Genomic DNA, 14137 nt, shown 5'->3' on the forward strand with positions numbered 1-14137 from the left:
GAATCTTTTAAAAAAAAGATATTTGGATCCTTCATTTCACAATTCAATTTATTTGCTATCCTTCTGTCATAGAGAAAAATATAAACCTATGCTTGATTACTAATAGTCTCCTCAAAACATTTGTTTAAAGTCTTTAAACAGTTACAAATCCATTTACCTAACCTTGAATTGTGCCCATATTTTCCCCATCTTGTTTGGAAGGACCTCATGGAAAGTTCTGGCAAATTACTTGTACACTAACTTCATTTCTATGCTTTTTCAGTGTCATATCCCAATTAAAGATAGAAATGATTTATTCTTAGAAAATCCATTTAACTCTTCATCACATTTGCTTCCTTCAGTGGCAATCTTGAAAACCATTACAGGCATGGCTGCCTATTGAGCATATTTTAAATCATGTACCACCTTATAATGAATGTGTTATCACATCTAAGCCTGAAAACAAACTCTGAAATTATTATCCCTATTTGATAATGAAAAAACTGAGTTTCATAAAAATTAAGTAACTTGCTTAAAATTTATGTAAGATTACATCAAATCATTATTCCAAAGTATATTACAAATTCTCAAAATAAGATATATAACAGATCTATTAATTTGTTCTTAGTAGTAGCAAGAATCCACTAACTTCTTTTCCCATAGAAAACCGGATGATATTTGCTTTCCCCTTTTATTCACTTCCATTGTCCAACAGGAGTGTCAGAGGATATGATTTCCAATGTTTTTTAGTAAGTAAGACTTGGAATTCACATGAGTACCATCTCTTATAATCATTCTTTGTTCACATTAAATAAAAAATATTTAAAAAGGAGTACATTCACAAGTTTCAACATATAAAAAGCATAAAAGTATATATTGTTAAAAATCTGTATCTTACATTCTATCCCCCTTAGTCACCTAATGTCTAATTCTACAAGCAATAAGTGTGGAATTATTGCAAGCAATATTTACACACCAACAAATATTTACAAACACACACAAGTAAATATTTATGAACAAAATGTACACCCATATTACATTATTTTGTTCTTGATTTATAAACAAATGACAAATATATGTTGTATAGCCTGGGTGAAAAAAATTGGTGCATATATATGTTGGTGCTGTCATATATATATGATTCAGCACCTTGCCTTTTTTTCACCCAATATCATATCTTTTTTTTTTTTTAAAGATTTATTTTATTTATTTATTTATACAAGCACTGGGTACAGTCAGAAGGGCGGGAGGGTGAGAGAATTCACCAGAGCCAGAGCGGGGAGCAGAGCAGGCAGAAGGACTGAAGTACACTGCTGAGGGGAGCAGCGGGCAGCAGGAGAGGTCTGCGCGCCATGTGGGGCCCTCCCCCGGTGGCCGGGGATGGGGGGTGGCCAGGGAGCAGCCAGGGATTGAACCGGTGCTGCAGAGGCTGCAGGCAGCTTCGCAACCCAGCGCTCAACCGCTATGCCACCGGGGAGGCCCGCCAATATCATATCTTGAAGATTATACCTTATCAGGATATAGAACCATTTCATTCCTTTTTTATAGCTACATATTTTATTCTTTAACTGCATCCACATATGTCACTTCTTTAACTACTGTCTATATTTTTTTTACACTTTTTTTAAAAAATAAATTTTATTTTTATATTCCCCATACAATTGCAACCCCCTTATTTTGACCCCAATCCCTCCCCTCCCCGCCCCCACCCCTTATTAACTACTGTCTAAATGTCATTAAACAATGGAATGATTGCTATCTTTTGTGACTGCAACCTATGTTTTAAAGAATATGTTGGCATATATGTCATTTTGTTCTTAGCAAGAACATCTGTGGAATAATGCAGTAGAAATGACATTCCTGGGTCAAGAGCAAATGTGCATTTGTACTTTTGATTGATGTTGTTACAATACTTTCCATAGTGTTTTACTAATTTAAAATTTCACCATTGTAGGAGAGTGTCTGTTTTTCCATACCCATGCAAATACAGATATCAGCCTTTCAGATTTTGCAGGAAAAATCAGTTATTTTAATCTGAGTTTAATTTTTAGCTATTATCGATTTGATGATAGGTGATAGGAATTACAACTATTTCCCCAGATTGCATGTTTTTGAACTTCGTTATAACAGTGTTGCTATACCTGTGCTTTTTTCATGGGTAGGTAGTCAAGGTTATCAATTCTTACTTTACAAATTCTGAGTTCCCAAAGTCTTCTGCAACTCAAGATTATGAAAACATCCTATGGTTTCTCTATTACTTTAGTGGTTTTCATTGGAATATCTATTTGGAATTGATGGTGGTATTAATGTGATGTATAGATTCAAAGTTTCTTTTTCATCTTTCTGGTTACCCTAGCTCTCTGATACAATTAACTGTTTTATTCTGAAAATCATTTATTTAATTTGTCTATATGAACCATACATTTGATATGTCTGGTTAAAAAAAATAGTGCTATAAGATAAATAAGGACTGAAGATCTAATACATAATATGATATCTATAGTTGATAGCAAATTTCAGCGATACAATATAGTGTTAAGGGTGCTGAAATGATAGCAGTGTTATAATTAACTTAATAATGGGGAATCTGTTCACAATATATATGGATAACAAATCACTATGTTATATACTTTCAACATCTACATCTCACAATTTTATTTGTCATTTATACCTCAATAAGGCTAGGAAAAAATCCACAACCTCATAAATTCACATCAGTACAATGTTTAAATACACAGGATGTGAGAAATACCAGAGCATTCCCTCCTAAGTAAAGGATAAAATTAGTTATCTATCTATATCATACCAAAAATAAACTTTGGATGAATGAAAAGTATAATATGAAAAATGTGATAAAAATTCATATAAAAGTGAAAGCTCAAGAATAAGCACAGTAACTGGCAAGGCAATTCTGAAGAAGAATCTAAGTCAGTTTGTCAAGTTTTATAAATCTTTTGAAATTTTGATATAAATTTTACTGGATTTATAGATTTATAGATTAAAAAAAGATTAAATTACGGGCATATTTAGAATCCTACTTTTCTGCACCCATTTAACAATATTACAACCCTACATAAGGGGATATTCCCCTTCACTTGTCAATATTATAGCTTGAAAAAAATAAGTGCCTTCAGTTTCTTTAAATCATCTTGTTAAAACTCAAACTTTCAGTTTTAGGTTCACAAATATTATTCTCATTCACTTGTTCAATAAATCCTTGGTCCTGTAATGTCCTTTATGGCTCTGATCATTATTTAATTATCATGGGTTACTTCTGGTGTGTCTAGAAATATATTTTTTGGTTTGGATTTGAGAACCATGATAAATATTTAAAGTTGGTTGAAAATTAGACCCTAAATAAGGAAAGTTTTATCATCATTTCATCCAATTTATCCTTTATTCCTTAGTAAAATGGTTTAAATCAAGCTTTCTCTCTTGTTGGCAGTTTAAAAATGAACTGCTGCAGTTTATTCAATATTCCAGTGGAAATGATTTGAAAGATATCAACTTTTGAATAGCAAATATTCAGTTAGTAAAGCTTAACAACTGAACAAATAATTCTATAAAATTATAGCAAGCATTTCTATAGTACTACTTATGTGCAAGACATTGTACTATGTGTACTACAAACATAAATGATTTGAATTCTCAATAATTCAAAAGATACTTTTAAATATTAAAGTATTTCATGGCCATTAGGATAAACATCAGTTGCTAGTGTAGCCTAGTTGTTTAGGAGATTATAGAGTTTAGTATAAATATAAAGTAGCCAGTTTTAAGATTAGATTTACTAATCTCTTCAAATTCACAAAAAAACATACTAAAGCTAGCAAGTTATTAAATTCTATCTGAATATAAGTTCTGTTTGGCTAAAACCTTACTTTCTTTTAAAGTTTATTAGTTTGTTCATAAATTTATTCTAGAACCATTACTAAATATACCACATTCAAAAACCTAAAAAGCCAACTAAATCTTAGTCACATGTATACGTCATATAAGTTTATATGGACACCATATAGCTTTATAAATGGAATGGTCATACATAATAAAAGATAATTCTAACCGTGGTCTAATACAAATAGCTAATTTATAAATTTATATTAAGATCTTTGTAATTAGACATACTTTCACATTATAGGAAAGATTTCTTCAATATTACATTTATTAAAATTCTTCCATGAATCAAGTTTATAAAGTTGGTATGAATCAGAAGTATAACAATCTGAATCATTCTAAAAGGTTTTGATATTCTAAAAGATTAACAACAGCTTAATTATATGAAGATCTCCCTCCATTTCACATATAACTTGAATCACAAATTAATGAGTCTTAATTTAACAATTAAAAGATCGATTGAACTTATTTTCAAAGTTTACCACTATGCAAAAGGTATATGAAAACTTTCTGTACTATTTTAGCAACTGTTTTCTCTGAAATTACTTAAAAATAACAGTTATTTTGGTTTAGTTTTTTTAGTAAATTTTCCTTTTAATCAGGCTATTGTATATCCTTTTCTATTTATAAAGCTAAGTCATTCACTTTCTTTCCTTCCCTTCAACACACATAATCCAGGACATACAGATGTCCTGTTCATTTTTTAATAGATGAACGGAAGAGTATACAACAGTACATCACTTTGACTGTTAAGTCTGATAAGTTATTTTGAGCATTCACCTGCCCTATAATTGGCAATTCTACTCCTAAGTATTAAACCAAGAGAATAAAAACATTCATCTACAAGAAAACTTATATAAAATGTTCATAGCAGTTTTATTCAGGAGAGTTCCAAACTGGAAACAACCTAAATGTCCATTGACAGGCAAATTAATACACAAACTATTGTATATTTATACTCAGCAACAGCAGAGAATAAACTACAAAACAAAACAGATGAAAGAAACTAGGCATAAGAGAGTACATACTGTATGACTCCATTCATTTTTGGTCCAGGAAGAGTGAAACAACACTATAGTGCCAGAAATCACTGCCTCTTGAGTGGTGGTTAAGACTGACAAAATGGACTTAGGAAAACTCTTTGGGGCTACTGAATGGCTTTTTATTTATGTCAATATAAGCAATAATCACTTATTACAAAAACACTGCATGTAAATTATGCTCCAATTGAAATGAAAATCATATTTCTATTGAAAATATATTTTCTAAGAAAAAGTGATGAACAAAAATTAAAGAGTTTTAACAGTTCTATTTTCAGGAAGCTTACCTGTCTAAGAGTTGATCATGTTTTTCTAAAGCATCCTTTTCAGCCATCACTGCTCGGTCCTTTTCAGCCACAGCATTATCTCTTGCTTCTCGAAGATTTCTAAAATTAAAATACACATTCAGTTATTCCAAATACATAAGTATGCACCTTTTAATGATGTATAAATGTGCTTGTTTGGAACTGGACTATCTGATAGTCTTAAGGACACACTAGAGATAGGTGACTCAAAGTGTACACTATATGAATTTGCATGGGTTGGTAAGTTTTTAAAACAGAATGTTAGAAACTTGCAAGCTGCCAGACAAGTTAGTGTAGGTGTAAACATGGTCTGTCTCTAAATGCTACCTTTAACCCCATTGTTAACATGTTACCCTTTTCATAATCTAATGAGGTAGGTATAAATGCTTGCATATTATTCACAAGAAAACCTTGGGACCTTGAGAAGTTAGTAAATAGTCTATAAAATATTTTCAGCTAAACATATAGAGATCACAAGTATCAAAATGAGGATGAAGTTGGGATATGAGTTGAAATGAATGACCTCAGGATCTCACTTGTAGAGGAAAGGAAGTAAAGAAAACACAGAAGGGCTGATAGATTAGGAGAAAGTATAAGGACAAAGGACTTGAAGTCCTGATAAGATGACAAACAGATTAAGTAGAAGTAATTGCACAAGAAAGATGGAGGACTAGAGATTATCTTTGAAGAATGGTGATACAGAGGTAGAACAGTTCTTTCAGGGATAGGATTTTAGTTGATAACAAGATCCAGGCTGTGCATATTACAGTAGTTAAATGAAGCAGAGCTGAGATGAAAGTTAATATTTATATAGGGCTCAAGGAAGTATGAGGCCAGAGTATTATCTACTTAAAATATTAATAATAGCAAAAACTGAAATTTACAGAAAGATACATTTAGTGATAGTTATGGGTGATGTGGAAAAGGTAGAAAGTAATAGCAGTTAGTAATTAACAAATGATACAGCCAGACATGAGCCTTCAAAAAAGTAACCTTGCTTATTTTTTAAATCAAAGTGGAAGTCTGAATGAGGAAAAATACTAACAGTAGGCCTCTTTCAGAAAGTCACTAAATTTTTTTTTAAAATTCTCTTCTCTAGGGCCTCCCTAGTGGCACAAGGGGTTAAGACGCAACCTATGAATCTATCAGCAGCCATGAGTTTGATCCCCACCCAGGGAGCTACCCACATGGCGCAGCAGACCTCTCCTGACTCGCCCACTGCTCCTCTCAGCCGTGTATTTCAGTCAATCTGCCTGTTCTGTTCCCTATTCTGTCTCTGGTGAATCCTCTCACCTCCCACACTTCTTGCCTGTACCCCAGTTCTTGTACACATAAATAAATAAATCTTAAAATAAAATTCTCTTCTCTAACCAAGTCATAACAGAGTCTAACATAAATGATTCTGCTCGCTTAATCTCTACAAAGCCCATATGCAGTACTTAAAACTGTTTTATATGTTGAGTAAACTGAAGTGTAGTGGGTATAAAGTATACCTAGTCCCAAGACACACGGCCTAACTGTTAAAGACGTAACTTGAACCCAGCTGTGTCTTACTCTGAATAAGTGTTTTGAACATCATATCATCCTATCTCCCATAAGGAACTAGATTGGATATTAGAGTTTGGTTTTTATTATTCATGGAGAATGTCAGTAGGGAGATATGAAAACCTACACAATTTGAATAAATTCATCTATAACTATTGGACAGAAATGCTTAGTGCTCATACTTGCTGTGCCAATATGTCATCTTTTGCAAGGTAATGCTAACAACAAATTTAAAATTTAAAACATGTCAACCAACAGGGATTCATCATGAAAACAGTTTATGAACCAGAATTTTTTTTTAAAAAAACTATAGAAAACTCCTATGAAAAGGAAAATAACTGTATATTGTTACAGATGGAAGTACACTTTATAATATATACCACAAAAGAGTATGCCATATTTTCTGATATGCAGACCACACTGATCTTAAAATAATGGAAATGTCAAACTTTATACATAAAATTCACAACACATATGAAACATTTATGTATTTTTCATTCCTAGATGATTTAAATATTTAAGTCAGTAAATCACAATAAACTGGTTGCAATATTCATTTACTTCTCAACACAGACTTATTCTGTAAGTTATTTCAGTAACAAAATTCCAACAAGATCACATTGCTAGTATTAGTTAATCATGAATATTTAGCTGGTAGATGAAAGAAGCTTTAGTCCCTAACTATATTTCTTTCCTGTAACAATGGGCATTAGAAATAAAAGCAAGTAATAGGGAATGAAATAAATCCCAGTGTAAACTAACATTAGGTTTTGTGAGAGAAGGTATGATTAGAGGGTACTAGTGCATTCACTATGCGACAATCTACAATATCTAGCTAGCTATAATTAGAGCTAGAGAAAGGCATAAACAAACCTCCATAGCCACAAAAAGGAGGAACTGATTATTTTTATTTGGAGAAGAATCGGTGTGTGAATGAAGGGAAGACATGTCATCTTGACTTTGAAGAACAAGTAAGTAAAGGCAATGCAAAAAGAGAAAACTGAAATGAATGGGAAAAAGTACTAGAAGCTGAGGGCACGTCATAGGTGTTGCTAGTAAGATTTCTGTATAAGCTCCTGTTCTTATCAAGTACCACATCTTCCATATTTCTGCCCCAAACCTGCACCCTTAAACAAGAACAGTACAATTCCTTTTAACACACAGAGACAGAAATACTACAGCAATAGATTTTTAATGTTTCAAATTAAGTCTGAGAGAAATTAATGGAAAGTATTCCTCCACTGACAATAACAGTAAAAAACAGCAAACATATAGAGTGTTTACCATGTGCTAGGAACTATTCTAGGCACATTACAAATAATACCTTATCTAATCTTCTCGACAAGCCCACAAAGCATAGGTTGTATCATTACCTCCTTTACAAAGGAGAACTCTGAAACACAAAGAAGTAATGTATTTGCCTATGGTCACAAGTTAGCTATGGAGTCCAAATGTGAACCACTGTCTGGTTTTAGAGTTCATGCTCTTTATCAAACTATGCTGCCTCTTTTAAGATTCCCTTTGTTTCACATAAGTTTTCACCTCAAGAAATTCCATCATTATGGCTTATATTTTATTATAACATGATCGTCTCATAGCACAAATTGATGTTATATGAAAAATAAGCCTTCAAAGAATTGACTTGTTTTCACAGCTGACATGCTCTTTCATAACTGTCATATATCTAATAAAATATCCAGTTTAAAATGACAAATGCATTACAAAATGTAACACAATTAGAGAACAGGGCCTCCCCTGTTGGCACAGCAGTTGAGTGCTGGACTGCGAAGTTGCCCGCAGCCTCTGCAGCACCGGTTCTATCCCCGGCCACAGGCGAGGGTCCCACATGGAGCGACAGACCTCTCCTGCCGCGCCCATTGCTCCCCTCAGCAGTGTATTTCATCAGTCTGCCTGTTCCGTTTCTCACTCTGGCTCTGGTGAATTCTCTCACCCTCCTGCGCTTCTGACTGTACCCAGTGCTTGTATAAATAAATAAATAAATAAATAAATAAATAAATAAATAAATAAATAAATAAAAAACAAAAACAAAAACAAACAAAAAACAATTAGAGAACAAATAGCAGGAATTCAAAAGTTCTTCAAAAGAAAAACTTAAAAAAAAGAAAAACTTAAAAAATTGACAGAAACTATCTTTGATATGTACACACTAATGAAGCTTAAGTTTTAAAAGTTTAAACAGTATACAGCCAAGTATAATTATAACAGAAAAAGATGTTAGGAGTTGGTCAATAGCCGATTTTATAATCAAAGGCTTTAAAATACAAAAATTCAAATATTTCATACCTAGAGATACTTTCAGAAATTTAATATTTGATTCCCAAACCACTTTTTTTTGTGATTCTTTCACGTTGTTTCTTATTAACTTCATTGCTCTCCCCTCCCCTGCCATGTGAATCTCTCCCAACTATCCTGTTTTAAGTGTGGAAGTTGGACTGAGAGAAAATGTTGCACAAAGAGGAAAAGGAATCTAAAAGCAATCCTATGTAAAATGCAAAAACAAAGTAAGGGCCTTCCTGATGGCACAAGGGGTTAAGACGCAACCTAAGACGCAATCCACAGCCACTGCAGCATGAGTTCAAACCCCTGCCATGGCGGGGTTTCAAACCCCACATGGCACAGTAGACCTCTCCTGACTTGCCCACTCCGCTGCTCCCCTCAGCAGTGCATTTCAGTCAATTTGCCTGTTCTGTTCCCCGCTCTATCTCTGGTGAATCCTCTCACCCCCCAACACCTTTGGCCTGTACCCCAGCTCTTGTATAAATAAATAAATAAATCTTAAAAAAGAACTTGGGAAGCATTTTAAAAAAGTGAGTATCCTAGTATAACTAGTGTCCAAATAATGTGTTCTTCAACCTGACACACTTTATAGAGAAAGCTGGTGATAGTAATATTACATCAGAGACATAGGTATAAACAGAACTACTGTAATCAAACAACTAGGACATATGGTCACTTATTTCAGCAATGATCAAACAAAAAACTAGAAGAGTTAAGTTCTTAATTATTTCTCTAAATAAAAGGATCTGAGTATTACAATAGATGTATTTCATAAGCACTTCAAACGCATCTCGTGCATTTGTCTAGAATGACTTCATATATATTAGTTTATCGAAACGTATCCCACAACTGAAACAGAAACCTAAGTACAAAACACACAATAACAAGAGACTTCTGTATAAGATGGACTGTATTTTATTTCTACTAGAAGATAAATTTCATGGTCCAATAGGCCAAATTGAAATTTATACTTCAAAAGTTGGAAGAAAAATGTTAGAAGAATGAGAAAAACTTTAGGAACCTTTGAAATTCTAATAGGAACAAATCACAGTTTGGCAATGTCAAGAGTATCTCTTAGCCTGAATAAACATCACTAATGTCTCAGAAGTTGAAATTTACCAAGAATAAATAGTGAAAAAACATGGTTGTCAGAAGCACTCAGCAGGAGCAACTAAGCAATCCATTCTTCTCCTTCTACCGCCATCTAAAAATATTTTCGGTTAATGAAAGTGAATATTTTTCTAGTTGGAACAAAACAGGATTGAAACAGTCTGTTTACATGACAAGCTTATTTACAGAGGAAAGTGTTTGACTTAATCACCACTACTTCCAGATTCTTTTTCCTGGACAAAACATAAAACTGTTCATTTCCATATTTGAGACTTTTTTTTTCATCTTTAAAAATTGGAGTAATGTATTATATAACATTATATAAGGTTTGGGTATGCTTATTAAAAAATCAACATGTCTATATACTACAGTAAGTTCAACACTAAAAGTCCCTATTCTTATGTTTTTAAAATGCCATATAACAGGAAAGTGGATTTCTCTATTTATAATCAATGAACAATAATTTTTCATTTAATTAACATAGTTGAAAAGTGAGTATGGCAGTCTTTCACCTTGGTAGGCAGGATGCTACCATTAATTGTCTAATAGTCAATTAGATCTCTAAATTTATTGGGATGAATTTTATTTAACACCATTCATCAGTTGATTCAAGAACTTAGATTTACCTACATTGTAGAGTTCATTGTGGGTGAATGAGGCTGGCAAAGTAGGATATGGTCAAATTTCCAAAGACCCTATTGTCAGTGGGAAATGTTGGGGTATTTTTTATGGTAGAAAAGTGATATGATATATTCATTTGTTTGTAATTGTGCCATAAGGTGGCAGGATTCTTGGTGCACAGGGCCAGAAATCAGGGAGAAAGACAGGTCAGGAGACTATTGCAATGTTTAAGTGAAGATGAGCAATGGAAAGCTAGTAAGATCTGAATTTAAAGAATATTTAGGTGGTAGGAAAAACAAGACCTGGGGAGTAACAGGTAATGGACGTCAGGAATGTTTTTGACTTTACTAGTCTCAGAGATGGATGAGTAGGCATGGCCATTAACTCATTGGAATGATATGAGGGAAAAAACCTGGTAATGGATTTTTTAAAACGAATGAGTTAAGGATGAGCATGTAAGACTACAGGAATTTGTTCACCAAGGGAAGCAAAGAAATAAGGCAGGGGCTATAGAGGGAAGTGGATACTCCAAAAGGTTTTTAAAGATGGGAGAAATAGTATATTGATAGACATCTGGGGATTATCTGATAGAAAAAAGGAAAACTGCCAATATTGGAGACAAATGGGAGACTCACAGGAATTGTGTCCATGAGCACAAGAGAGGGGACTGGTTCTAAATACAAATGTAGAGTTTGGGCCTTAGGAGAGTAGTGTCAGAAAGTTGTATGATTTTATAGAAAAATGAAAACCTCTACTTATTTTCAAAATCACAAATAAAGTTCAAATGATTTGCACTTAGCCTTTAAGGGTGGAGTAGGGTTTGTAAGCTCTATAAAAAGACCAAATTTCTTTCCTAAATAAATTAACACCAAAATTACAGTTTTGATAAGAAATCATTAGTTTTCAAAGCTTTAACCAGCAAAACATCTACATTGCATTCATAGAGTGAGAGGTATCTTGTTTTCAATTAAAAAGTCTGCAATCAGGGCCTCCCTGGTGGCGCAGCAGTTAAAGTCTCAGCACTATCAAGCTATCACCAGCCACTGTGGCATGAGTTTGAACCCCAGCCAGGGAGCTAACCCACATGGCGCACCAGACCACTCCTGTCTCTCCTGCTACTCTCCTCAGCATTGTATTTCAGTCAGTCTGCCTGTTCTGCTTCCCACTCTTTGTCTCTGGTGAATCCTCTCACTTCCTACACCTCTGGCCTACACCACAGTTCTTGTATGCATAAATAAATCTTAAAAAAGTCTGCAAACATAGACCAAGCATAGCCTCAGTGTCTGTTTCTTTATTTGTAAAACAAGGATACTAGTATCTTCAGTGTCATAAAATGTTCCATGTAATTCTCTCTACATTATAAGTATTGTTTACAACACTTGATTCATAATATGTACCCAATAAATAGCAGCTTTGTTACTATCTTATCTAAATAGAAAAATTTAAATTAAAAAACTGAAGTTATTCACTTAGAGAATGAAGATAGGGCAATGTTTCCCAATATCTTTTATGGTATAAAAATAAAATAATAATAGTTGTAAGAGTATACCTGGGAAAACGAAAAGACTTCTGGAGTGGCTTCAGCAGCTTAAGGGCCTTTCTGGCACCCTGAGGTGAGGGCACTGATATCTGGGGCATAGTACAGAAAATTTGTAGTAACAAACTATGTAATTTCAGACACATACTTCTGGGGTTGGTCAAAGCTTCCATATTTATAAAATATTAGGAATTAAGGGTTAGCTTTCTTTTTAAATTTTGAGTTAATGGCCATGCCTTCTCATCCATCTCTGAGACTAGTAAAGTCAAAAACATTCCTGATGTCCATTACCTGTTACTCCCCAGGTCTTGTTATTCCTACCACCTAAATATTCTTTAAATTCAGATCTTACTAGCTTTCCATTGCTCATCTTCACTTAAACATTGCAATAGTCTCCTGACCTGTCTTTCTCCCTGATTTCAGGCCTTATGCACCAAGAATCCTGCCACCTTATGGCACAATTACAAACAAATGAATATATCATATCACTTTTCTACCATAAAAAAAACCCCAACATTTCCTACTGACAATAGGGTCTTTGGAAATTTGACCATATCCTACTTTGCCAGCCTCATTCACCCACAATGAACTCTACAATGTAGGTAAATCTAAGTTCTTGAATAACTTGAACTCCTCTTGCTGCATACCTGAAAGACCCTATACACCTTGATATGCTTCATATAAATTAAGCAGTGAATACACTGTGTAACCATCCCCATGCAAAAATAATACAGTTAACATAAAAGATAGTTAACAATAAAAAATCATTTACAATTATTTGAGAAGATACTGAGTTAACTGTAAGACCATATACTTCGATAATCTAACTGAAAAGACAAAGCAGAGTATTCTGAAAATTTTCCATAAAAAGTTATATAATTATCTGGTAAGATATAAATGGAAGCAGTTAGTTTGTTTAAGCACTAATGAGAACTTTTAAAACAATGAATGGAGGGTGCCTCTGTATAAAATTTCCAATTCACTTATTGTAGTGCATTATATATACCCAACTAACTTTTATGAATAAGCTTAGATTCCATATTCAAAAGTGCTTAATATATCTCCAACCTGACATTCTACACAAATGTCAAGTTTACATCATTAAAGTTTCCTCTTAAGTACTTTTGTAAGATGACAGATTGTGGTCAAAAATGGCTTTTATTGATATAGTGGGAAAATCACTAAAGCAATACTAATTGCATTTAAAAGCTTATTTTCTTTTTTCTTTTTTTTTAAAGGTTTATTTATTTATGCATACAAGAGCTGGGGTACAGGCCAGAGATGTGGGGGATGAGAAGTTTCACCAGAGACAGAGTGGGAAACAGAACAGGCAGATTGACGAAATACACTGCTGAGGGGAGCAGCCAGCGAGACAGGAGAGGTCTGCTGCACCATGTAGGATTCTTGCCGGCTGGCCGGGATCAAACCCACACTTCACAGTGCTGCGCTCAACCAGCTGTGCCACCAGGGAGGCCCGGAAATGATAAATGCTTTGAATATCAATACTTAATAATAGTTACATATTTTGTAATAGTGACTTTTAAAGATGGTAAGCAATTCCATAATGTTATCGGTTGACTTTTATATAATGCTCATTTTGGTTAACTTGCCAACACAAAGGGGAAGATTTTTTTTAAAGTTTTACACATAAGCAAAAGGTATGAAAATAACTACCATTTGCAAATAACTTAATAATTTATAATGTACTTTTCACATATATATTATCTCAGAACTTACTAGTCACCCCATAATTAATTTTATAAAAAGGGAAATTAAACTTCAGGGATATTAAATGACATATTCACTCA

General features: G+C 33.6%; 1 protein-coding gene across 5 annotated transcripts in view; it reads right to left on the reverse strand.

Annotated features, from left to right (window-relative positions):
• PIBF1 (progesterone immunomodulatory binding factor 1) overlaps nt 1–14137 on the reverse strand; it is a 174007-nt gene that overhangs the window by 109109 nt on the left and 50761 nt on the right. For all 5 annotated transcript variants that reach the window (XM_037528944.2, XM_054701530.1, XM_054701531.1 and 2 more), the window contains exon 10: nt 5201–5299. In XM_037528944.2, coding sequence (XP_037384841.1) covers nt 5201–5299 — 99 coding nt within the window. The remainder of the gene's footprint in view (nt 1–5200; nt 5300–14137) is intronic.

The sequence above is a fragment of the Talpa occidentalis genome, unplaced genomic scaffold (genome assembly GCF_014898055.3).
Source record: "Talpa occidentalis isolate TD23 unplaced genomic scaffold, MPIMG_talOcc4v2.1 talOcc4.5, whole genome shotgun sequence".
In the NCBI taxonomy this organism is placed as follows: Eukaryota; Metazoa; Chordata; class Mammalia; order Eulipotyphla; family Talpidae; genus Talpa; species Talpa occidentalis.